This window comes from Halichoeres trimaculatus, unplaced genomic scaffold, assembly GCF_033239565.1.
Source record: "Halichoeres trimaculatus isolate MK-OKI-2021-1 unplaced genomic scaffold, fHalTri1.1 fHalTri1_scaffold_23, whole genome shotgun sequence".
Taxonomy (NCBI): domain Eukaryota; kingdom Metazoa; phylum Chordata; class Actinopteri; order Labriformes; family Labridae; genus Halichoeres; species Halichoeres trimaculatus.
In genome coordinates, this window is record NW_027437201.1 from 23,339,175 (window position 1) to 23,364,706 (window position 25,532).

Below are 25,532 nucleotides of genomic sequence, written 5' to 3' on the forward strand. Positions count from 1 at the left end.
TCGGAGCTGCGCGCAGCGGAGGAATGAGAGATTTAATCTGAGGCAGCCTGGGAAAGAAAACCCTGCGCGGCTGGCTTCGTGTGCACACACATGGCAAACCAAACTTTTCATGAAACCTTTGAATTCATGACACATGTCTCGTCCACAGAGGCTTCCTCTCCTCCTTTCCCTCCTCCACCCGCCGAGGATCACGTTCTCCCATCGCAGTGTTTACAGAGACGCCAGCTGAGCGCTGCTGGATCACGCTCTCTCCTCTTCCTTCCTCTGTGAGATCTTCAGTCTGAGTCGCGGCGGTGACGCAGGGAGCAAAGAGCATCAGTGTGTGCGCGGAGGAGCGAGCAGGCGAAGCTCAGCGAGCGCCGGAGCGCATCGCTCCAAACTTCCCCGGCTCTGGATCCTGCGCAGCGACATCTCCGCGGGAAGCATGAACCACACGAGCCCGTCCGGGGCTGCGGATCAGGAACTCGTCATCACCTCCACTTTCGGGACGCTCCTCTCCATTGTTTACATCATCGGGGTGTCGGGGAACGTGTACACCCTGGTGGTGATGTGCCACTCCATCCGCCTCGCCACCTCCATGTACATCTCCATCATCAACCTGGCTCTGGCGGACCTCCTCTACCTCTCCACCATCCCCTTCGTGGTGTCCACCTACTTCCTGAAGGACTGGTACTTCGGGGACGTGGGCTGTCGCATCCTGCTCAGCCTGGACCTCCTCACCATGCACGCCAGCATCTTCACGCTCACCGTCATGTGCACGGAGCGCTACCTGGCCGTCACCAAGCCGCTGGACACGGTGAGGCGCTCCAAGAGTTACCGGAAGGGGCTGGCGTGGGGCGTGTGGCTGCTGTCTCTGGTGCTCACTCTGCCCATGATGATCATGGTCGCACAGACCACCAAAAACACGCCGGATGGGGGCGTGAAGAGGATGTGCGCACCCACCTGGGCGCCTCTGGCGTACAAAGTGTATGTGACCGTCCTGTTCGGCACCAGCATCATGGCACCGGGGCTCATCATCGGTTACCTGTACATCAAGTTGGCGCGCACTTACCTGGAGTCCCAGAGGAACTCTGTGATCAGCAGAGGGGGCAGCAAGCGATCACCGAAGCAGAAAGTTCTGATCATGATTTTCACCATCGTGCTGGTGTTCTGGGCGTGTTTCCTGCCCTTCTGGATCTGGCAGCTGCTTCCTCTGTACCACTCCAAGCCGCTGAGCCTGGCCTCGCAGACACACACCTGCATTAACTACCTGGTGGCCAGCCTCACCTACAGCAACAGCTGCATCAACCCTTTCCTCTACACGCTCCTCACCAAGAACTACAGGGAGTACCTGAAGAACAGGCACAGGAGCTTCTACAGGTACACGTCCTCCTTCAAGCAGCGGCCGCCCAGCCTCTACTCCTGGGGGAAGTCCGCCTCCTCCAGCAACCAGTTCGAGTTCAACTCCGAGACTCTGGTCATGGGGACGCTGAAGTGACTCATGGGAGTGAGAACTCTTTAGGAACAGCAGCGGGTAAGTGTTGACCCCTCCGTTACGCACAAGCCATGACACCTTGCGTCAGGAGCGCGCAGCCAGACCTCATGCTGATGAGCTCCTCTGTGCGTCTTGCTCCTTGGTTTGTCTTTATTTCATTCCTACTGTCAAAAAAATATTCAATATAAAAAATTTAAAAAATCTCTAACAAGAAAAGGAGCAGAAAGAAGAAAAAACTTATTATATCCGCTCCTTCTCTCACAAAAAGTTAAATAAAACCATGATACAACTTTTCTTTTTTTTTTAAATGGCATCCAGCATGAAACAGTTGGACATGCCGTTATAACTTTTAAGGGGTGGAAGAAAAAATCACAAATTGATATATCGGAATTTTATGTTTGACAATATCAAAATCATTATTTTTTGTGTCCAAAAAACTTTTTTTTTTTTCCAAATTCAAATTCTTCTTTTCAGTCTTTGTTCATCAACTGGATTGGAAAAAGTTCCCTCTTTTCTCCAGCAGGGGGCGAAATGTTTCTCTCTGATTCACGTGATGTGCAATTTATAGGAAAATATGGCTCCTGATATCGTCTGTAGACATTATTATTATCATTTAACTTTTTCACTTGGTAGCAAACAAAAAATCGCAAAAATCAGGAATATCAAAGAACGCAATTCAAATCGTAAAAATTGTAATAGATTTGAATCGCGAGAATAACATATTGTCCCAGCCCAACTTTTCTTACAGATAGAAGACTAACAAAAATAAATCCACATATTTAAATGTGAAAACTCATGTTAATTTTTTTCTTTTCTTTTTTTTTATTATTGTTTTATTATTATCTTCATTTACTTTTTCAGGATTTTTTTTATTTTTATTTTTTTGAAAAACAACAAAACCTTTTTAAACATTTTATTTATTTAATTAAATTTTTTTGACAAATTTTAAATGGGTTATCTAGCCTCGACTAGGCACTCAAAAATACACTAAAATGGCTGTAACGTGTGGTAGGAATGTCGTAGAGAGGTGAAACCAACGTCAAAATGTTTGTCTCATTGAGACGCACAAAAAAAGTAGTGGCACCACGACCCTATCTTGCACAGGAAGCCGGAAAGTTGCCTTTCAAAATAAGATTTTGCCACATTTTTACCCTTTCTGCAAAAATCATCTCCTCCAAAACCCTAAGTGGTATCGATTCGAAAATCGCTCACCTGACAGACTAGACCCTGTTGTACAAAATTTCTTATGGAAGTTGTTATTTCAGACCCGGTTTTCAAATGACGATACCTCAAAGTCGATGAACGCTCTCAGCTCCCTCCATTGGAACCAATAGGTTTGGAGCCTCCACCTCGCACAGGCTTCCACATTTGGGCTTCTAGACAAAAAAGTAAAAGTTGTACAGCTTTAAAAATGACATGAACTGATTCCTGACAAAATTTCCTACAAAAATATCATATTCTTACACAGATTAGGTCAACATTCTGGCCTTTATGTTGAGCTGTTTGTAAACTTTTGTGAATTGGAATCCTCCCTCTGCTGCAGCAGGTCTCTGATGATGTCACACACTGATTAGGAGTTCCGTGATGATGTCACAGTGATTAGAATTCCGTGCAGCTGGTCATGTGACTCAGCAGAGGAAACAATGGTGTCAACTGTTATAGCACTAAGAGGCCAGAAAGGGATGAAACCGTGACAGTGGAGGGAAAACAGGTATGGGGGACCGGCAGGAGCCCTGAGGACCCGTCTGACACTGCTTGTGGCTTTAATTTTAAGTTATATTCAAATTTTTGATTAAAATAACAAAAAAAAACACTTGTTAAGATTTTATTTTAGTTGTCTTCATATCTCACTTGAACTCCCAGAGCTGAGTCGACGTAGTTTATTCATGTGCAGCAGTTCAGCTCTCAGTCCTGTGCTGAACTGATGCATAATTTGTGGTACGTGATGAAACAGAGCTCTGCTGGAAATAGACGGTATGGGCGGGGAGGGGGAGTGCTCCTGGCTGTCTGAGAGCCTGAATGAAAACTCATCTGTAATGAATCAATCCACCCTCCTCTGAGGCTCTGTGGGAAAGCAGCTGACCACTTTTTATAGACACAGGTCCAACAAAAACACTTTACGTTGATGTACGTCACTGATTATAGCACCTAATCATCTGTTTCACAGCAGACACATGATGCCACACAGGTGTGTGAGTGTGAGGGAAGGTTTGAGCCCACACCTGGACCTCGGAGGTCTTCTCTGGCTGAGGATTAAAGGAAATCCAGCCTGCATGGCCATTCACTTTTTTCCTGCATTTGCACGCGTCCTCTCTGAGAATCAAACAAACCTCCAGCCAAGAACACCCACTGCTGTGATGGAGCGTTTCCAATCCCATTACTGACCCACTTATCAGAGGAAAGAGACAGAGCTGGAGATCTGAATGAAATCTGCAAACATCCTCCAGTGAAGTCAGAGCCATAGTCGGAAAGGTAAAGGAGGGAGGTGTAGTCAAAGGAGCAGTAAGTCACCTAGAGGAGAGAAGAGGAGGACAGAAGATATTCAACGAGGTGTGTCTCCTGTAAGCAAGTCACATATCGAACTGTTTAATCTGGTAGCAATGGAGGCAGCTGGGTCAGGCCATATTTCGGGAAATTTTATTATCATTATTTTTTTTTTCTGAAAGTTTATGATTTCCTCTGCAAATTTTTTAAATCAAAAAAGGAACAAAAATTTTGCAAATTAAATAAATTTCTATCTTTTTGATTTTTACCAAATAATAAAATTAAAAAAAATTTTTTTTGAAAGGTTTTTTTTTAGCCAACTTTTTGACAATTGACAATTTTATTTTTCATATATTTATATTTGCAAATTTATGAATTATTTTGCAAATTTAAAAAATTTAAAAAGTAATTGAAAATTTGGCAAATAAATAAAATGTTGTTTTTTTTTATTTTTACCGAAATGAGAAATTTTAAAAAAAGACAATAAAAAAATAAAAAATATAAATGTAATATACCATTATTTTTGAAAATTGGCATTTTTTTTACATTTGCAGATTTGTGATATCTTTTTGCAAATCTTTAAAAATTCTAAAAAGTAACAGAATTTTTTTCAAACTTAAAAATAATTCTTTTCTTTTTTTTTTTTTTACCAAAATAATATAATAAAAAAAATAGAAAATAGATTTTTTTTTTAAGTAATACTAACTTTCTGAAAATTGACCACTTTTTTATATTTGCAGATTAATGATTTTTTTTTTTTTTTGCAAATTTTTTAAAATTCAAAAAAGTAACAGAAAACTTTTCTAAGTTATTATTATTATTATTATTTTTAACCAAAATGATATAATTTTAAAAAATGAAATTTATTTAAGTTAATTTAAAAAACGCAACTATTGACTACTAGAGACAGAGCTGGAGATCTGGAGTCTATCACAGCTTTTTTCTTCATAACTCTTTCATGAAGACGTCTCACGGCTTCAAAGGGCGGCTCTTCCCTGTTAACGTGACTGATTAAAGTCTCATCAGCGTGCAGGACCATCTGCTGGAAAACTGCTCCGTCCTTCCTCCCTCCACCAGACAGGAGGAGCAGCTGAGCATGGCGGGAACAGTGAGCGTGTCTCTGAGCTCTCAGAGTCAGATTTTCATAATGATGAATAAGATCTGAATGAAATCTGCAGCGCTGACATTTACAGATGAGTGTCCCAGGTGGCGCTGCGAGCATCGGTGCACTTTGACTTGTTGCATGTCAAATGTCACAAACTCATGAATAAATTCACGGCAGATCGTCCCTCGATGGTTCACTAACACCGTCACAGCCCTGATGTGGAAAATGCTGATGTTTCTTCTGTTGTTTTTCCAGCATATTCTCAATGCAAATCCAGGATACAGTGGCTGTGTGACAGACTTACAGGCTTATGTCGAAGATTCATGGGTAAATTCTCTCCTGAGCCCTGGAAAAAAATATGTTCATGAGTGTGGAGGGGATGTTTGTAGTTTTTCTGAAATGCAAGGAGAAAAATGAGTCACGATAAGTTCCCCGATGACAAGGTTTTTAACAGCCAATCAGATCTTTGTTTTCACAACAGACAGGAACTGAGGAAGTTTGTATCAGAGAGTGAAGTGGGTCATCAGGGAGAATCAAAACATGAAAACACGACACCACAGAGTTTTAAACCCAAGACGTTTTTAACCTCTTATAACTAATAGCTGATTATATTACATTATCTTATATTATATTATAATATATAATGTTATATCAAATTTTATTATATATCAAATTATATTATATTTTTCATATCATTTTATATTATATTGAATTATTATATAATATTATACATACTATATAATATTATATTATTTTTTATATTATATTATTTTATTATATTATGTTGTATTACATTATATTACATTATATTATATTATTTTAAATTATATTATATTATATTATATTATATTACATTATATTACATTAAATTATATCATATTATGAAACCAGGTGAAAAAGTTGATGGTGGATGGAGATGTCTGTAGACTATGTCTGGAGCCATATTTTCCCCAAAAATGGACATCATATGTGAGTCAGCGTTTAGGGTTTTTTCAGGGGATCTGACATCTCAGTTTTTTTTTAAACCCAGCTTATAAAAAAAAAAACCTAAATTAAGTTTTTCAATTATAACATAAAGGTCGACTTTTAACAAAAAAAAAATATGTTAAGCAAAAAATCCTAATATTTATTTTACAACTTTTCTGTGTCTGTTGGAATTACCGACCTTTTTTAACTTCTGTTGTGCCGTCTGATCCTCACCAGCCACCGTAAACACGATCACTCATAATACAAAACCATAATAAAGGAAAATCCAGGAGAAAATATGAAAATATTTAAACACACAATCATCACACTTAAAGCTCCCTGAAGCCTACGCACCCACCAACCTCTCAGTGTTACACAATATACAGTACTTACCCACACAGTGATCTCCACATCATGGCACAGGGTAAGACAACAGGTACACAGGTGAAGAGAGGTGATGGATCTGAGTGAGTGGGTTAATCCAGTCTGCTGGAGCTTTAAACTAAAACACACGGTGACCAGTTTCTGTCCTGATTCTTTGAGAGGTGAAAAATAAAAGATCTGTACGTTATTCTGAACTGTACATTTTAATCTACACTGCAATGATCCAGTGATTCAGTATCAGTGTCATCAAAAAGTGAGAAAAAATGTTTGAGACAAAGTTTCACTTTTCATTTTAGAGAAACTTTGAAAAGTGAACCTGTCGCTGAGTGAGAGTTCGTCCAGTATTAGCTGAGGTAACTAAAGTGAAATAAGGTCTGCAGACTTCATAAAGAGAGAAGAACCACTGCTCCTAAAGGCTGTGTATTAATCACTGTGACCAGTGGCTTGTGCTTCATTTAGACCAAAGGGAGGTTTATAAATAACCAGAGGAGAGCGTGGTTTCACCTTCAGAGGACAGAGACCTCCATCATGTTCGCTAACAGCACCTCTGTGCTTTGAGACCGCCGTTTAGCTTTAATAAAACAATCACTCTGCTCCTGTCCTCTGAGCGTCACATACTCTGAGCCTGAACTCTGTGTAACACGTACCGCTGTGATCTGCAGTCATTTTACTGTGATCAGGTGACGCAGAGGAAGCAAATAATGCAGATGTTTGCAGATTTGAAGGCTGACGGATTTCTCCTCGAGTTTCAGTCGATGGAGAGAAAACAGGTCAGCAAAGTCAAAGTTCTTCTTCTGTCTGGACTGTTTGTGCATAATGAGGCTGAATCATCGCATATGGCTGTCACAGTTACGTTTCCATTTGTTATGGTTGCTGCTGTGAGGAGGATGTGTTTTAATGTGACTGCAGCGCCACCTTCTGGCCTGGAGTCTCACACACACTGTCGTAAAGATGTTACTTTTAACAAGACGTGCGTTTGTTTTGGAACACATTTTTTGTTCGAGTCAACTTTTTATCAGAAACAATGCAAATGTAAGTTTGTACTGTACGTCAATAGCCAGCTATATGTAGTGCTATCGGCAGCCTGGTTATGCCAGTCATCTACCAATCAGAGCTAACGTAACCTCACTTCATTTTATTGATAGACTCTCAAGTTTGAACAGACCACTGCAGAATAACTGCTGACTGTGGGTTGGAGTCAACATTAGCACAAACAGTTTAGCCCTTTCAGCCTTTAGCTTGTGCTCTATCTCTCTCCTGTTTCTCTTTCTTCTGCTCTTCTGTCCTTTTTCTGTCTGACAGTTAGGCTCCAGTGTCCACCATCACTACAAAATTAATCACAGAAATCATAAAGAAATCGAAACTTCATCAGCCGCCGTGGTGTTATCATAGAAGCTTAGATCAGGAAGCTAAGAAGTAGCTTTTTGAAATAACCTGTAATCTGTAATATTGGTGCTGATAATCTCATTTTAAAGTGTGGATTAGGATCAGGCAGATATCTAGTGGGAAGACTTTTTCAAGATCACTCAGACAAAAACAGACTCCAAAAAGGAAAGATGTCTCTTTAAAACTCTCTGGTCTTGCTAGACATTAAACGAGATGTTGACTAGTAGAAAAGTACACATCAAGATCATGTTCTTCTGCTCTTCTGTCCTTTTTCTGTCTGACAGTTAGGCTCCAGTGTCCACCATCACTACAAAATTAATCACAGAAATCAGAAAGAAATCGAAACTTCATCAGCCGACGTGGTGTTATCATAGAAGCTTAGATCAGGAAGCTAAGAAGTAGCTTTTTGAAATAACCTGTAATCTGTAATATTGGTGCTGATAATCTCATTTTAAAGTGTGGATTAGGATCAGGCAGATATCTAGAAGAGAGACTTTTTCAAGATCACTCAGACAAAAACAGACTCCAAAAAGGAAAGATGTCTCTTTAAAACTCTCTGGTCTTGCTAGACATTAAACGAGATGTTGACTAGTAGAAAAGTACACATCAAGATCATGTTTTGGCTCACTGTTAAGGTCTTTACTTTTAATTTGCTGCTTCTTAGGCTTGGACCACGCGTAAATGGATTTTTTTTTGACTGGATATCTTTGTCCTTGTTTAAAAAAATCCTGCAATGACATGTGCGGCCAATAAGAATAGAATAGAATAGAATAGAATAGAATAGAATAGAATAGAATAGAATAGAATGGAACTTTATTGTCATTGTAACAAGTACAACGAAATTGAAGTCACAGCAGCAATCAAGAAAACCAAAGTAAGAAAGTGTATAGAAAGTGTTAAAAGCTCCATAAGAAAATAGATGCTGACAGCTTGTCCATCATTGTCCAGTCAGCCAGCCTCCACCTCCACAGGGTCCAGGACTGAGCTTCTTCAGCAGTCTGTTCAGTCTCTGTCTCCTGGATCCTGTCTGCTCACAGCAGGTGAAGCTCTTCACATGTGGCCTTGGTGTCTGGTGTTAGCTCTGTTAGCCATGTCTGTGAATAGCATGATGCTACTCTGCCCTCTGGTATTCCCTCTGTTGCTGGGTTAGCACAGCTAGCTCGTCCATCTTATTGGAGATAGATCTTACGTTCCCAATAACGATGGATGGAAGGACAGGTCCATGTCGTCACTTCTTAGCTCACACCTGAGAACCAGCACGTCGTCCTCACCTCCTTCTCCTCACCTTGTGGGAAACATCCGGCCTAGCACCAGTTAGCACTGACTTGCTACAGGCTGCTAACAGCTGATTTCACATGTAAAAAATGCAGCCATGGTTACATGTAGGATCTCCAGACAAACACAGGAGAAAAAGTAGAAAAAATATCACTGAAGACACAAAAAGTTTGGTGTCTATGACCAACAAATGAGCCAAACAAAGTAATGATCCAGAGACGAAAAAAAGACAAGAAACAGACAAAGAAGAGAGGCAGCCATAGCTAACAGGGCGGCGCCTAGCAACCATCTTTTCCATCGTTTGTCAGAGGATTTCCTCTTCTCCGGCTCTTTGCCTCGTTTAAGCGTTTTTCAGCTCAGTGTTTCTGTTTTAAATCTCCCAATTATGTGATTACCGCTCTCTATCATCATGAATCTTCCTCTAATGAGCCTGGTGCTGACTACCTGCTCGACGCAGCGACCGTCTAATGAACTCTTCAACATTATCACAGCTTAAGATGAAGCTGTGCTTAATCCAGGGGTTTAAGCATTTAGGGAAACCAAAACACACGTCTTCATAAACCTCATTTCTCTTTTTGAACGTTTCTTACGCTGATTTTCAACCAAATTCTGTCACACAGTCCCAAACATTTGGAGCAGACGGAGCTTTTAAATGTCTAAAAGTCCTCCGGCGGAGACACTCTTCACTCATTTATGAATTCAAAGTTTCAACTCCTGAAACGACGAAGCACAGACGAGAACGAGGAGGGCGTTTCGCTGCGAGCATCTGTGCAGAAAATAAGAAAGACAAGCCTGATGACTTCTCGAACAGACTGCACTTTTTGATCCTCGAGTGCCTCCTCGAGCGATTCATCAATTTTCTGGTGTCTCGAAGACGTGCAGATAAGAGCCTGGCGGTAATTAATACAAGTATTCTCAAGGCTGATATCACTTAAATTAATACAAACTTCACATTAATTCAATTTCAGGGTAATCTGGTTATACGGGATGAGAACTCTGCAAGAAAAGTCGAAGAATGAGGAGACGAGGTGATGCTTGTGTTTTATGAATGTTTTATTTCAAACTGTTTCCTCCGACCACGCAGAGTGAATGACATCCTCAACAGACGAGGAAGAAAACACCGCAGGGGTCACAGAGATTCTCTAGATTTTGATCTCCTCTTGAAGGAAATGACAGCTCGTCTCACCCGCAGATACAGTAAGCAGACAATCCCACTTCAGCGTCTCTGAAACGGAGTCAGCTGAGAGTCAATTTCCACTCCAGCCGCCCCCTCCGAGCTCAGGAGAAACAAATCGTGGGTATGTGTGGGAAAAGCCAACATGCCGTCCAGTTTCGATTGAGCAGGAGGAAAACAACAGCTGTAGAAAATTGGATAAAAATACAACGGTCTGTAACAAATAGGGAAAAAGCGTTTTCCTCTGCAGTCGATTTCCAGACATGAAGGAAAATTACAGATATCGAGCGAGCAGCTGCAGGAAACCACCTCACAAAATTCACTTTTCTGTCCTCTCCTCTTCGCCGCAGGGCTCATCCGAAGCAGGGAGCATCCTCGCCGCTCCTGGGCGCCTCACGGCAGAGCGGGGTCGGAGATGGCGTGCGCTGGGTCGCAGGTGAAAGACACGGTGATGGCATAGCGCGTTCCCCATGACACCTTCTCCACGCGGTGGAGGTTCTCCGTACCGGACGTGAAGAAGGAGACTCGACCTGGGCAGGAGAGGACAGAGAGAGTCAGGGGAAAATGTGATTCTGGGACTGACTGACACTTCAAAAAACAACTTTCAACTCCTCTGCTGCAAAAACAGCTTCACAAACTGAGAGTTTTTCAGGTGAAAGAGCTGCAGACTTGCTCGGTTTGGTCAAAACTGAAGTGAGACGCCTGGGTTTCGATCTCTCTGTGCCTCCAGCGTGGAGGTGGAGCCAGGAGGTTGTTGGCCTGGAGGATGAGGAGCAGAGCCAGAGGTGAACATCTGAACTGTGGGATTAATAACGCCCTACAACACCCGTCTGACTGACTACCCACATGTTCACCTCTGTTTTCAGTCGCTCAGCAAAGCTGGGCTCGAAGTGTCGCACATTAAGCTCTAAGGAGACAAACTAAAGCTGGATCCTGCGTTTAGAGAGTTTCAGACCCGGGAGCTTTTTAAAACTTTAGACCAAAACAAACGAGTTGTTTTTCTTTCCAGGTCATGTGCACCCAGTCTCAACAAATACCTGAGTAATGATGAAACGTTCTGGCTTCTTTATTCGCCGCATTAAACACAGTCAGTGTGTTGTTTTAAAGGCGGCTGCTCGCCGATGAGTCATTGTGGCTGCTGGTTAAAAACAAAGCAAAGACGAAATCCTGCGTAGAGGCTGAAACAGCCCCTGAATGTGCGCCGACATCACGCTGGTGGAGTCGAAGCCGGTGTAGAAATGACCTGAGAGGTGGAGCCTTAGCGCTGATGTCACATCCCAACCCAGGAGCCTGGATTTGTCAATTTATCAACTTGTCATAAGATCACCACCAGTCCGATGTGTGTTTTCAGGGAAGATACCGATAATCAGGAGCCAAGGGAGCCGATAATCCATATTTGTATTAATCGTAAAAATATTGGCGCCAAATTTGGGATAATTCGAACTCTTAAAGTTAACTTAGTTTAAAGCCTTTAAGCATTTGATTATCAAACAGCTCCCAGGCTCAACAGCTGGATTAAAAAGTCAAATGAAAACTTACAAAAATAAATATCTCCCTAAAGTTTTCTGCAGTAAGTCAAGTTTGCCTCTAAAAAAATGTCTCTACATGACTGTACAAAATAACACAGTCTGAAATTTAATTTTTTATCAGCCGCCGGATTAAAAAAAAAAAAGGCTGATGCCGATATGCTTCAAATGTTAAATATCGGTCTATCTTGGAGCTCCCTGCCCTTCCACATTCCTAAGTGGGATGCCAAAGCCACACATCATCGGACACACACTTTTACCCTCAAGTTTGACCCAAGCTCCATCTGATATGATCTAAGAGGAAGCAGGTTTAAAGATTTATACTGCAGGCAGCCAGAAGGGGGAGCTCTAACACTCCCGGCTTCACCCTCTGTGTTTTATATGATAGCTGGCTTTAGTGAGGCAGGTTTGGTGAGGAGAGATGCACATACTGCAAAAATAAAAAGAAATCTTATCAAGTGTTTTTGTCTTGTTTTAAGTAAAAATTGTCTTATTCGGAATCAAAATACTTTATTGATCCCTGAGAGGAAATTTCATTTCAGTTACATCCCTTCCAAGACATACAAGAAAACAAACATGGAGAAACACAGAAATTAGGTGAACCCAGGAGCAGCCAGCTACCCAGCACCCCTTAGCAATAGATATGAAAAAAAAACATTGGGAGAAGAGAGGGGCGAAAGGTCACTTCCAGACTATTCCCAACAGGGGGTGTAGTTTGAGATTGAGAAAAAAAATACACTTAATATAAGCTGCTTTCACCTTTAAAAACAAAAATGAGGTCTGAATTTTTTGTAACAAGTAAAAAATCTGCCAATGGAACAAGAGAAAACTGTGAAACAATTTGCTTTAAGCCAGAAAAATGTCTTAGTACAAGAAACTTTTCTCTTGTTCCAATGGCAAGCAATTCAGACCTCATTCTTGTCTTTAAAAAACTTTAAATTTTTCTGGACTGGTCAGGGGAATGTGGCTCAGATTAAGTCTAAAAAGACATTTACTGAAAATAAAACATGACCCGTTTTTTAGATTGAACATATAGCCAAGCTAATTTTATCAACAATTGTTTGTTTACCTCGATCTACAGTGGTTAAGTAGCTCCTTCCTGAACATGTTGCATTGAGCCTTGGATGAAGATGAACAAACTCTGTGAGCCATTGTTTGTGATCATAAAAGAAATGTAATGACAGAGGACACAGCGAAGGCTGGGACGTGAAGTGGCAGCGAGGACTCATTCAGGACATTTACAGACTGTTCCTTTTTTTTCCAGACACACACTCTGAGCTTTCTCTGGTTTCAAACTTTAAGTTAAAACTTCTGTTTCTCCCGGGCCGACCCACAGAGGGAGGCTGCAGAGTTCGCCTTGGGCTAACCCCTCGTCATTTATCACAGGCTCTGCTTGGCTGGGCTAGCTAATGAGCTAACCCCATTCATCAGCGAGTCTGCTACTTTCTAAACACAACCTGCCTCTTCTTAGGGAGACATCTGCATTAATATTTACATCTCCTCTGCAGTCGCTGCATAATGTAAGGACTCATATTAAAAGTTGAGACTTTTTTCAACTTTGCGTTTCTTTGCCTTTTGATTGGATTATCTCATTAGAGAGTATGAATAAAAAAACAGAAACATAAAACCCTGATTTGTTGGCTCGCCTCTCCCTCCTCAGGAATACTGATGACTTGTGTTTGCCTGTGTGTGCAGTGTGTGTAGAGTGTGTGTGCGTGGGTGGCTAATCCCCCCTGGCAGGGCATTAGCAGAGGACGTCAATAGAAAGCAGCGCTCGGTTAAACAATTAAATTTACACTGAAAACCTAAAGAATGGGTCGTAATGAGGAAGATAATTAATGCACGGAGAATCAGCGTGAGCAGGGAAACAATGCGTGGTGGCGTGCTCGCTGCGTGCCGCTGAAAAGGAGGTCGTTCTCCAGAGTTCGAGGCGGCCTAACAGCTTTAGATAACCGCACAATGCAACAGTCTTTGAAAATAATCCCTCGCACTTGTCGATATAAATGTTCCCAGTGTTTCCTGAGAGCAGAGCCAGCAGATTGTGAGCAGTCAGCAGAGCAGATTAGTGGCAGCACATTAAAGAGAGAATCAGAGGAAGAACTCAGCGGGAATCAGGATCCACCAGGAACCAGTTTCAGGGCATTTACGGGGCAGTATTCATGAGCTTTAAAACCATAACCACGTTTGGAAAGGTTAGGAGAGTTTTTACATGTTTAGACGTTTTGGTTTGTCTCAGAAAACAGACTCTGTAAAGGTAGAGTCTGCAGGATTTCCCTTAAAAAATGTCAACTTTTGTGTGTCAGTGTCTGTGTCTGCCTCAAACCCCCTCCTCTGCCTGGATGTTGACGTTTTGGTTGTTTCAGGATGTTTCTGAGCGGAGAGTAAGCGTGGTTACATCAGCCAATCACAGAGCACCCAAGTGACTTTGCGTGTTGATTAGCGAGTGGATGAAGCTAATCAGAGTAGCTACGATAGCAAATGTAGCACAGAGGAGGAAAAACAACCAAAGTGAAATGAAACTCCAAACAGATCAAGCTTTTTACTTAACGAGGGTGAAGCTTGGCTCGACTTTCACTCACTTTCGAGTGACGTGAGTTAGCTTTATGCTAACCAGGTATGTGTCAAATACCTGTGATTAGCTTGTGCTAACATGCTAAGTCAGGAGCACAGCTCTCAAATCTCTTCTATGAAGAAACGTGATGCTACAGGTGGTTGCTGGGCTAGAGAGTGAGTTCATGTAGTCACTGTTGGAGGCTGTGGGTGTGTGCTGCAGCTGGCCCTGAGCCAAGGAGGAGGAGCCCAGTTTGAATGATGTGTTTTCTGGTGAATAACCAAAATTCTTGCAAATCCTACCTGTAACTGTCTTAATACTATTAATTAATAATTGTAAAAAAATTTTAAAAAATTTGCTGCCATCAAAAAAAAAGGTTGATTCAGATTACGTTAGGTCATCAGAGGTCAAAGTGCGATCCTCTGCATATTACGTATCAAGAAACTTAGAGTTGAGAGGAGAGGCAGCTCTGGAAAGAGTTGGTTTAACAGGTACACATGGTAAATATTCAAGTTTTGTTGTTGTGTGTTGTTTTATTGATGCCACATGGGAGAGTTTTCACCATGTTTGAGGAAGGTTGACAGACTAAAGGCTTCCTCAAAGACGTCCATGTGACCTGTGGTCTTTAATAGCATTAAAACAGGATGCTAACGCTAACTTCAAACCTGACTTTCTCAGTTTCCCCGGTGCACATGTAGATTTTCTTCTAAAGCCAGAAACAAAAACAAAGTTTATCCAGTAACTAGGGATGGGCGGATATGAACATTTTGGCCAATACCAGAATCCGATATTAATATTGCTGTTATAGCCTTAAACAGATATTTACCAATATCAATATTGTTTAAAAGAAAAAAAAAAAATAATAATAATCTGAGATGATGTGTTGAGGTAGTTCAGAGAGAAAGAGCGGCGCGATCGTGAGAAAAGACGACCATGGAGAGGATCAAAGGATGGAGCACCCGAGATGAACGTGATCAAAAAAAGTTTGTTTTGTCAGTTTTTTGGGTCAAAAATAGGAAGAGAGACATTAAAGAAGACAGTCCACTCTTCTTAGGTAGTTTTGGTGTTAACACAGTCAGAGAAAACAAGATTATTTGGGTCTTGAAAGATCGTTTAAGATGCTCTGAAAATGTCCGGCAGCTAATGAGTAAATACTGGCTGATACCGATATCTCTTAAAAGATTTTTTCATCAAGATTTGAAAATGTGAGAGTTCAGAAATATGTTGTTGTAGAATTAATACAAAATCGTCTTGGTCAGAAGCAGAGTTTGCTGATGTTTACGCAGCACGTAACACGGCAGAAAACTGACCCTGATCATCTGGTGTTGATCTCATCAGTCTGTAACGATGGCACGAGCTCCTTTTACCATACTTGGTGTCTGTTTTTTTGTTTGTTTGTTTTTTTTTCCAAAAATCTCTAAAAATCAGATTTTCTTTGAAGCAGCTTTCAATAAAGTGCATCTGCTAACAAACTAATGAGCTGCACAGCCATGATGTTCACAGTGGATCCTCTGGGGAGAGTTATTTAACGTGCTGTTTACTGATCTCGACCCAAAAGCAAAGAACAACTCGTGCTGTTCCCCAACGCTCTCTGATCTTCTTCTCAAAAAGGAAATAAAGCCGAGCAGAGGTGATGATTCAGTCAGATCAACACTTGGAGTCATATCTGCCGCTCTGACAGCTCTTAAGGAGCCTCTTAAGGTGAATTTTAATTCCCTTCTCTCCTGATTATATCTCCTTTAAGTGTCCTCAACAGGAAACTCAAAGCAGAGCGTCAAAGGTGAGAGGAATAAATCCATCCATCAATTGTCTCAGCCAACGTGCCAACCATCGCTCCATGGTACAGCCAGGAACAAGACTTAACCCAGATAAAGAGAAACAGGACACCAGTTGTCATGTGATAATGTCTGAGTTCAGCAGTTCATTTCAAACACCTGGTTTTGTGTCTTTAAAGGAGGATTTTATATCGTACCTGCTCAGTTTGAAGCTGTTTTTAGAACATGAAGAGTTCACAGACAGACGCTCACAGCTGAACTAAAGAGGATCATCCATACTTTAACTTATCATACTTCAATATATCATCTCGGGTAGTTCAGTCGTACTTACAAAAGCAGAGAGATTCAGAGAAAGGTGAACTCAGTTTTTGGAACGCAGAGATAACACCTCAGAGGATTTGTGAACTCTTTTGAGGACAGCGTCGACGAGTTTTAGGGAAACGGATCAAACAAAGTTCTAATCTAAGAGTATGGTAAATGGACGTGTACGGTGCTTTTTACATCTGTCCAGCTACTTTGAAGGCTTTAACTCTATTAAAGGAAAAAAATCTTCTTAAAATACTTAACATGAGCCACATTCTATCTATCTATCTATCTATCTATCTATCTATCTATCTATCTATCTATCTATCTATCTATCTATCTATCTATCTATCTATCTACCTATCTATTCAGCCTTCTATCCTTCTATCCATCTACCTATCTATCCATCTATCCATCTATCTATCTATCTATCCATCCATCCATCCATCCATCCATCCATCTATCTATCTATCTATCTATCTATCTATCTATCTATCTATCTATCTATCTATCTATCTATCTATCTATCTATCCATCCATCCATCCATCCATCCATCCATCCATCCATCCATCCATCCATCCATCCATCCATCCATCCATCCATCCATCCATCCATCTATCTATCTATCTATCTATCTATCTATCTATCTGTGGATAGAAAGTTAGATAGCTACCTAGCTAGCTATTAGTGCATGAGCGAAGAGAAACTGAAACTTAAGGCCACATATACACAACGCCAAAAACGGTCAAATCCAATGACATTTTGTTGCGTTTTGCCCGAAAACGGAAACTTTTGAAAACGCTCTCTATAGTGGAGAGTTTTCCAATCGCTCCTCCATCCAGCCTGGTATAAACACAGAGCAGAGCGTTTCAGGGTGAAACACTGACCTCTCCGCATGCGCACTTGAAGTTCCAGGTGCAGGTTGCATGTGCAGCCACAACTTCTAGTTATGCCATTCTGGTCCAGTTGGTGGCAGTAATGCGCCTCAAGGTTGGATTGCCAACCGTCTCACACAATAAAATGGCAGAAAAAGAAAGAAAACCCACAACAATGATGGCTGATTTCTGAGTAGCATACGCTGCTTACTGTCCTGGGTTTGTTTTCTTCATTGTTGTCTTCATACGTCCACTCGCCATTGTTGTTTATAAAAAATAAATCCGCTTCTTCTTCTCCTTCTTTAAAGGCTGTCTAAACCGGATAGCATTTGTGCGCAAGCGGGTAATTTAACGGCGCCACTTCAGTACAACTCCACATCGCCAACTACTGGCCTGGCACGGCCACTTCATCGTTGTGACTTGTCGTCTTGGAGTTGTATGAGCGCCGATTGTTTTCACGCTAGGGGAAGGGAAGAATCTTTGCAGGAGTCTCTGTGTAAACGTGGCCAAAGTATAAATCTTTACCCAAGTTTTGCTCCTGAGGTTGGCCACCCCTGCTCTGTAAGAAACTGGCTCCGGCTGCTCACGTGTGGGTCAGCTTCATGGTGGTGTCAGCCAAGTCCAACGAAATGCAGGAGCCCAAACTGAAGAGGTGAGAAACTATTTTTAGACCATACGCGGCTCATGAGCATAATCACCCCCAGTGATGTCAGCACGTTATCTCAGAGCGTGTCAGGAGACCGTTAATGCCCTTATAAAGAAGTTTGTGTGCAGAGTGAAGTGTGGGTATTTGACAGCTGAACCGCAGACGTAACTAACACCAGGTTTGTTTTCACTCTTTAACAAACCACCTCGGCTATGAAGTCACTTATTGGCCTGTAACTCAATATAGGAGCAAGACGAGCTGTCACAGTGCACCCGTTTTCACAAAACGTGCATATCAGCGAATAAAATCAGCTCTGAAATTCAGTCCAAGCATTCCTGCGGTCTCTGGTTTCTGGGTTTTTGCAGCCGCCAAGGTCAGACTGCTGGTTTGAAGTCCCGCTGAGGTTATCAAATCCCCTCGTGGTTGTTTGAGCCGTCAGGTTAGCCCCCGACTGACAGGCCTCTGACGTCTCATCGCTCTGTTTGGATCTGACTTTCTGAGCCACACGTCTTATCCATTCATCACTTATCTGCTCTGTACTTTTCTCCAGGCATTTCCTGCGTGCGCCCACCCTCCACACGACCCCTCTCTTCGCCGTGAAGAGGCAGACCCATCACTCGTCTCTCCAGCTTCTTTTCTGTCTTTCCATCTCTGATTGTCTCCCTGGGGCGTTAATCACTCTTTGTTTATCGCTGTCACCTTAAAGAGCCTTTATTATCCCAGCAGCGCTGCATCGGGGTCAGACTCCTAACACCCCTCAGTAATCTAGAGTTAGCACAGAGGTGAGTCATGTTTTTAGCAGGGATAATGAGGGATGATGGCTTCTGACGCATTAAGCGCCGTTTTTATATCCGTCTCATTCAAGCACCTCTCTGAATGAGAATTACAGCGACAGGTGAAAACACAGAGGCGACTTTTTGTTATGAAGATGTTCGAGCATCTTCACCCGTCCCTCTTCCTCAGGTTTCATGAGTTTAATATCACGCTGTCACCATCCCTCTGCTGTCTGCGGGTGATTCTGACTCCATTGATGCAGGATGTCTGAGCTATTCACAAAAGCCTGTCACTGGAGACGATGGCGGAAGGCAGCGGCGTTCGCTCCTTATTATCATACGACCTTCAGTCAACGTCGCGGCTCATATCACCAGAGGACACTGTCGGCAGCCAACAATGCTTCACTCCCGCTCTCTGACTCGGTAAGAGGCTGGTGTCTGAATGGTACATGAGCATTTTCAAAGAGGCAGAGACAGGATGGATGAAGAGGAGGAGGAGGAGGAAGAGGAGGAGGAGGGGGACAGGAGGCAGGGGTGGAAGTGAAAAATTGAAGAGGAGGGAGGAGACGCTATTGAGTGAAAGGAGCCTGTGGGTTTTATCACAGGGCAGGAGGTGATGGAGGATAAGTGAGATGAAGGGAAGGAGGAACATCAGAGGACGGGATGGTTTGCTGTCAAATATGGCCGACAGGTAGAGAAACTGTCAGGTACTGAACAGATTCAGTTCAGATGTTGAGATGTCAAATCCCTGAATAAATCCTGAAAACTGACTCACATGTGATGTGGTTTTTTCAGGAAAAAAAGTCTGTAAAAATCATCATCTTCATTAAACTTTTTCACTTGATCTGGTGTTCAAAAAGAAAACTCAAATTTGCAAAAATCTGAAATATCGATCCTGCTCCTCTCCTGCAGTTTAATCTGGATCATTGATGTCTTCATGAAATGGTAGTAACATGTTTTGGTCCAAAAAGCCAATAAATCAAGCACAGCAGCATTGTTTCCAGGCTCTCATAGCCCCTCTGTTCAGAACGCTCTGATTTAGTGGGCGTGGCCTTCATATGTAAATGAGCCACCGCTGATACCGCCCCGCTCTTCCACGTCACTGAGAGCGGCGCCACGAGCTCCGAGTGCACAATGTTTAGAAAACAGAGAAGCTCCTTTACCATTAACATTACAGGCTAAAACAACAGGCTAACTGCAGCTAAAGTTAGCATCCTGAAGCTAACACAGAGACAAGGGGGACACTGAGGAAAAGCTCTTCCATCTGCTCCACAGCACACAGCATTTAAAACACTCACATTTCCAGGGTCCCAGGTTTGTTGGAGGATGGTTGGTAATGCGCCTGGATTCAGGACCAGTCTATTGGCTAGCCCTCTGTTGGACTGTCCAAAGTTGGAAAAGCAGTCGGCCGTGAAGTGACTAGCACACACATGCTCAGTTTTACTGAGTGTAGCTGGAACATTTCCTGATAAATGAACTCTAGACACTTAGTCTGTCTTCTTCTGAGATGGGAAGCTTGAGCATGGAACTATGTGGCTGTTTACAGCCAAAAACAGAGCAGTGATGGCTCTTCAACTTTGGATTTCTCCTCCAGGATGCTAACTTTAGCTGCAGTTAGCCTGTTGTTTTAGCCTGTAATGTTACGGTAAACCAGCTTCTCTGTTTTCTAAACATTGTGCACTCGGAGCTCGTAGCGCCGCTCTCAGTGACGTGGAAGAGCGGGGCGGTATCAGCGGTGGCTCATTTACATATGAAGGCCACGCCCACTAAATCAGAGCGTTCTGAACAGAGGGGCTATGAGAGCCTGGAAACAATGCTGCTGTGCTTGATTTATTGGCTTTTTGGACCAAAACATGTTACTACCATTTCATGAAGACATCAATGATCCAGATTAAACTGCAGGAAAGGAGCAGGAGATGGGAGCTTTAAAAAGACCAACAGCTTCAAGAAGAGTCAAAATTTGAGATTCCTTTTAGTATCGTCCGGCAAAAGGATCAAAACTCTGAAATAACAAGCGTGGTTCATTGTAAAAACAGAGATGTTGAATAAAAAATATATTATTGAATAAATGAAAAGCAAACACTGAAATATTTCTGCACAGTCATACATGAATAAATATAAAGTACTCTGGAGTTTCACTGCTGAAGGCTTCAACTCGCTGCAGAGAAAGTTTGATTTCTGCAAATATCCCTGACTACCATCCAGCCAATCATACCCACAGAGTTATCTTTATTTCTGTTTTAATAAGAAGAAATCATTTTCCTCGTTCATTTCAAATTATTTTATGCATGAACTGACTGAAAGAGCAGGATGAGATTCCAACTCGATTAAATCTGGGTTTGCACATTAAACAAAACGTAATGGGTTGAATCCCTTTGAGAGGCATTAATAAATATGGGAGCAAAGGACTTAAATGATATCTCTTTAACTTACATAAAAAACCTCATCATGCGTCTAAAACCAGTTTTTAAATCAGGAAACGTTGAGATGTGTGTCAGTGTCTTTTTCTTGTATCAAATTAATTTTGGCTGCAGGAAAAATTGTGCTGACAGAACTTAACCGACTGAAAATGCACCAGATCTCAGTTCTCTAAAGTGTCCAGCTGAGAAACTTCATTTTCACAAAACCTCCAGAGATCTGATCCAGTTTTCCTGTTTTTAACAGTTTCCTCTGAAGTCACACTCTGCTCTGTGCAGCGAATATCACCGTATAATTTACACAAATCCATTCAATCCAAAGCCTCACTAAGATTTCTTTACCATCTGTAAATATGACATTAACAAACAAAGAAAAACGTGTTGTTATATCTTCACCCCAGGGATCTTTATGGAGGTAAAGCTTTGCCCCCCTGTGCTCCAGCTCTCACTGATAATTATTTACTCACACAGGATTACGTCGACTCCTCTGCACATTCAGGAGGTTAAAACATCTCCAGATCCCCTAACCCAGCTGAGAGCAACAATTATTATTCAAGCAAGGCTCTGAAAACCAAATCCTTTTAATATCTGCTCCACTTAGGAGTGGATTAACAGGCTTAACCAGACAAAGCCAGGAGTTCCCAGGTGTTCCCGCAGATAGTGGGACTAACCTGCTGCAGGGAGGGACGTTATGAGCACAGAGTGTGCAGCTGCTGTGGAGCATTTTTACTTCAGGGAGATGAAGTTTCTGAGTTACCTGCTCTTGGTTCCACCGTGCGGTTTCCGGTTTGGTCCATGAAGATGAAACGTCCTCCGGTGAAGTCGGAGCCGTAGTCGGACAGGTAGAGGAGGGAGGTGTAGTCAAAGGAGCCGTAGGTCACCTAGAGGAGAGAAGAGGAGGGTGGATATTTAACAGTGTCTGTTTCCTGTCAGAAAGAAACTCATCAAACTGTTTCTTCAAGCAGCCATGGAAGCAGCTGGGTCAGGCTGTATTACTGGAGATTTTATTATCATAATTTTTTTTTTGAAAGTTTAGAATTTCTTCTGCAAATTTTTGAAATAAAGAAAAGAAAGAAAAATTTTGCAAATTATTTAAATTTCTATTTTTTTTATTTTTACCAAAATTATAAAAATAAAAAAATAAACATTTTTGAAAGTTTTTTTTTAAGCCAACTTTTTGAAAACTGACAATTTTATTTTTTTAAACATTTATATTTGCAAATTTATGATTTATTTTGCTTATTTTTTAAATTTAAAAAGAAATTGAAAATTTTGCAAATAAATAAAATGTTGTGTTTTTTTTTACCGATATGATAAAATTTCAGAAAAAGAAATTTAAAAAATTGAAAAAAAAATTGTTATACCATCTTTTTGAAAATTGGTATTTTTTTGATAATATTTGCAGATTTATTAAATTTATTTGCAAATCTATAAAATTCAAAAAAGTAACAGAAAAGTTTTTAAATAAAAAAAATCTTTATTTTAATTTTTAACAAAATGATAAATTTTTAAAAAAGAAATTAAAAAAATAGCTTTTTTAAATCAAACCAACTTTTTGAAAATTGACCCTTTTTTAATATACGCAGATTTATGATTTTCTTTTTTGCAAATTTTTACAATTCAAAAAAATAACAGAAAATTTTGCAAATTAAAAAACATCCCTTTTTTTAATTTTTACAAAAATGATAAAATAAAAAAATGAAATTAATTAAAGTTATTCAAAAAAAGCAAACTATTGATAGTTGAATTTTTTTTGATAACCTATTAATAATTTAAAAAACAACAAATCATATGTACAATTACATTCACAAGAAAAACATTTTGTATCATTATTATTCACTAGATTTTAACTGTAGAGAGATTTTTTTAACGCTTTTTTGTCTTTACTGTGAAGACTTAGTAGATTTTGTGGCCCCTTTCATAGTTTCCAGCGAAAAGTCTGGACATTTGAACTGACTTTGAGTTTTTTGTTTAGTCACTGGGTTAAAAAAAAATCAGATTGGTGCTAATCCCAACAAATGTTACTCTTTGAATATCTCATGCAGTTCATAGTGAGTGTATGAACAGTTTTGTTGCTGTAAACTCAGAACACTAGCTTAATAAAAACATTAAAAACAGCTTAAATCTCCTCCCCTGCAGCATCTCAGGGATCCTCAGTCTCGGCATAATTCACCTTGAACAGCTCACCTCACAGGACTTCCTGCTCTGATTAATTACAGGTGATGAGGGCGTGCTTGTAATTCTCCCTGGTTGAGTATTTCTCTAACTAAGTGGATGTTAGTCTGGGGGCTGGACTGCAATCAGGAGCAGCACCTTAAGACGGAGTGAAATCCCCTCATGTGAAATGAGCGGCGCTGAGGGCTGTTTGTGCCGCGCGCGTCACAGGAGCACTAATGAGAAGCGCTGGATCCCTGAAGGAGGTTCATGAGTTTAAGAGTGTGTGGTTTTAACACAACGTCACAGTGAGAGATGACAGGGAAGACACAGAGCTGTCTTTTTCTGAGAGTCAGAGAGATCTGCACTGAGGGGATCCTCGCTGGATTAAAGCTGAAGTAAAAAGCCAGCGGCTGAGGAAAAATGGGTTTGAAAAAATGAAAAACATGTCATCTCCTTTTACTGTAAATATCTGTAACAAACTCCCAAAGAACATCAGGTCTACAGAAACTCTCCAGGTTACAGACTCACCTTTTTACGGCTAATTTGCATTAACGCGCCAAGTTAAGGTATTTATCAGCACAATTACGTAGCGCTCGGGTTTGAAACGTGACAACAAGCTAACGTAAGTTTGTATCACTAACAGTTTAGCCTTTAGCTGGTGCTCTATCTCTCTCCTGCTTCTCTTTCTTCTGCTCTTCTGTCCTTTTTCTGTCAGACAGTTAGGCTCCAGTGTCCACCATCACTACAAAATTAATCACAGAAATCAAAAAGAAATCGAAACTTCATCAGCCGATGTGGTGTTGTCATAGAGACTTAGATGTGCTGTAAATCAATCCGGTCCCAGTAATATCGGTGATGATAATCTCATTTTAAGTGTGGATAAGGATCAGGAATATATCTAGAAGGGAGACTTTTTCAGGATCACTCAGATCACACAGGAACTTAACCTGCACACATCTGCACTGCGACTTTTGTGCTTATATATTAAAATCTGTATTATAACCTTCTTTTTTTGGCTATTTTATTTTGTATCTTGAATTGATTTTCAACTGTTTTCTTTTAAAATATTTTACTATTATTATAATAGTATGACAGCCCAAAAGTTCAGTTTTGGTCTCATCTGACCAGACAACATTCTCCCAGTATTCTACAGGCTTGTCAAGATGCTGTTTAGCAAACTTTAAACCAGCTTCAACATGCCTTTTCTTGAGGAATGGAGTCTTGCGGGCTGAGCGTCCATAGAGGCCATGGTGGTGGAGTGCATTGCCTGTTGTTTTCTCTGTAACAATTGTACCTGCTGCCTCCAAGTCTTTCTGGAGCACTTTCAGGGTGGTCCTTGGCTGGTTGAGTCCTCTTCTGACTATCTTTCTGACTCCCTGGTCAGAAATCTTCAAGGAGCTCCTGTGCGTGGCCTGTTGATGGTAAGGTGGTGCTTCTTCCACTTGTGAATAATGGCCCCAACGGTGCTGACTGGAATATTCAGGTGCTTTGATATAAGTCTGTAACCAGTTCCATTCTGATGCTGAGCAATTTTCTGGACTCATAGCAATGCAAAGATGTGTAAAATGTAAAACATGTAAATTATGATTAGCATTGTAATTATTATGATAATTTATCGAGTGGGTGAGGACTTGCATAAATTAGCAGAGCTCCATCACGGTGCTCTCAGCCTGAGGTCAGATCAAAGTCATCATACGATTTTAATTGGGATCATCTATAACGGAGCTAAACAGACGATAAATCTCTGACCTTAAAAACATTAAAATAAACATTTAAATTTATGCAAACCCATCCCAGATGTTGTAGATCTGAGCTTCAGAGACCAGCTGGTGAGGTCACGTTAATATTTCTGATGTTTGCATCTTATCAAATGATCGTTTTGCTGTGAGAGAGAGCCCCCACACACACGCTCCACGCCGTCACACTGAAACTGTGAAACTGTTGCTGTGACATCTTATCAGGAGCGTGATCGATGGGGAAGGAATTTTAGCACAGAAGACTTCAGGGGCCATTAACATTTAAATGACAGTTGGGTTAGCCAATTACCTCCGAGACGGCAGCGGTGACAGATGGGAAAGAGGCGCTGCGTCTTTGCAGCTGCCGACTGTAAGCAGGAGGCAATGAGGCAACAAATACCAATTTGTAGAAAGGAACAGTCAACGTGCTACGTCTCAGGAAATACAAAATATATTCTCCTGGTTTCTTTGCTCTCAGAGTCAGTCAATAAAAAAGATCAACCACGACAAAACGACACTCAGGG

The 25,532-nt window shown here is 41.2% G+C and overlaps 2 protein-coding genes across 2 annotated transcripts in view; one reads left to right on the forward strand and one right to left on the reverse strand.

The window, feature by feature from the left end:
• On the forward strand, window positions 1–10,730 carry LOC141784677 (urotensin-2 receptor). Its single transcript, XM_074662508.1, has 2 exons — window positions 1–1,513; window positions 10,599–10,730. The coding sequence occupies exon 1, from the start codon at window positions 425–427 to the stop codon at window positions 1,475–1,477; it is 1,053 nt and encodes a 350-aa protein (XP_074518609.1). The 5' UTR covers window positions 1–424; the 3' UTR covers window positions 1,478–1,513; window positions 10,599–10,730.
• Window positions 9,786–25,532, reverse strand: part of ogfod3 (2-oxoglutarate and iron dependent oxygenase domain containing 3) — a 24,289-nt gene continuing 8,542 nt past the window's right edge. The window contains exons 8-9 of the mRNA XM_074662509.1: window positions 21,873–21,996; window positions 9,786–10,778 (exon numbers count right to left, since the gene is read on the reverse strand). Of these exons, the coding sequence (XP_074518610.1) occupies window positions 10,642–10,778; window positions 21,873–21,996 (261 nt within the window). The 3' untranslated portion in view covers window positions 9,786–10,641. The remainder of the gene's footprint in view (window positions 10,779–21,872; window positions 21,997–25,532) is intronic.

Bases quoted from the DNA above. Each gene is read 5' to 3' on its own strand.
- LOC141784677 (XM_074662508.1), top strand. From the start codon at position 425: ATGAACCACACGAGCCCGTCCGGGGCTGCGGATCAGGAACTCGTCATC.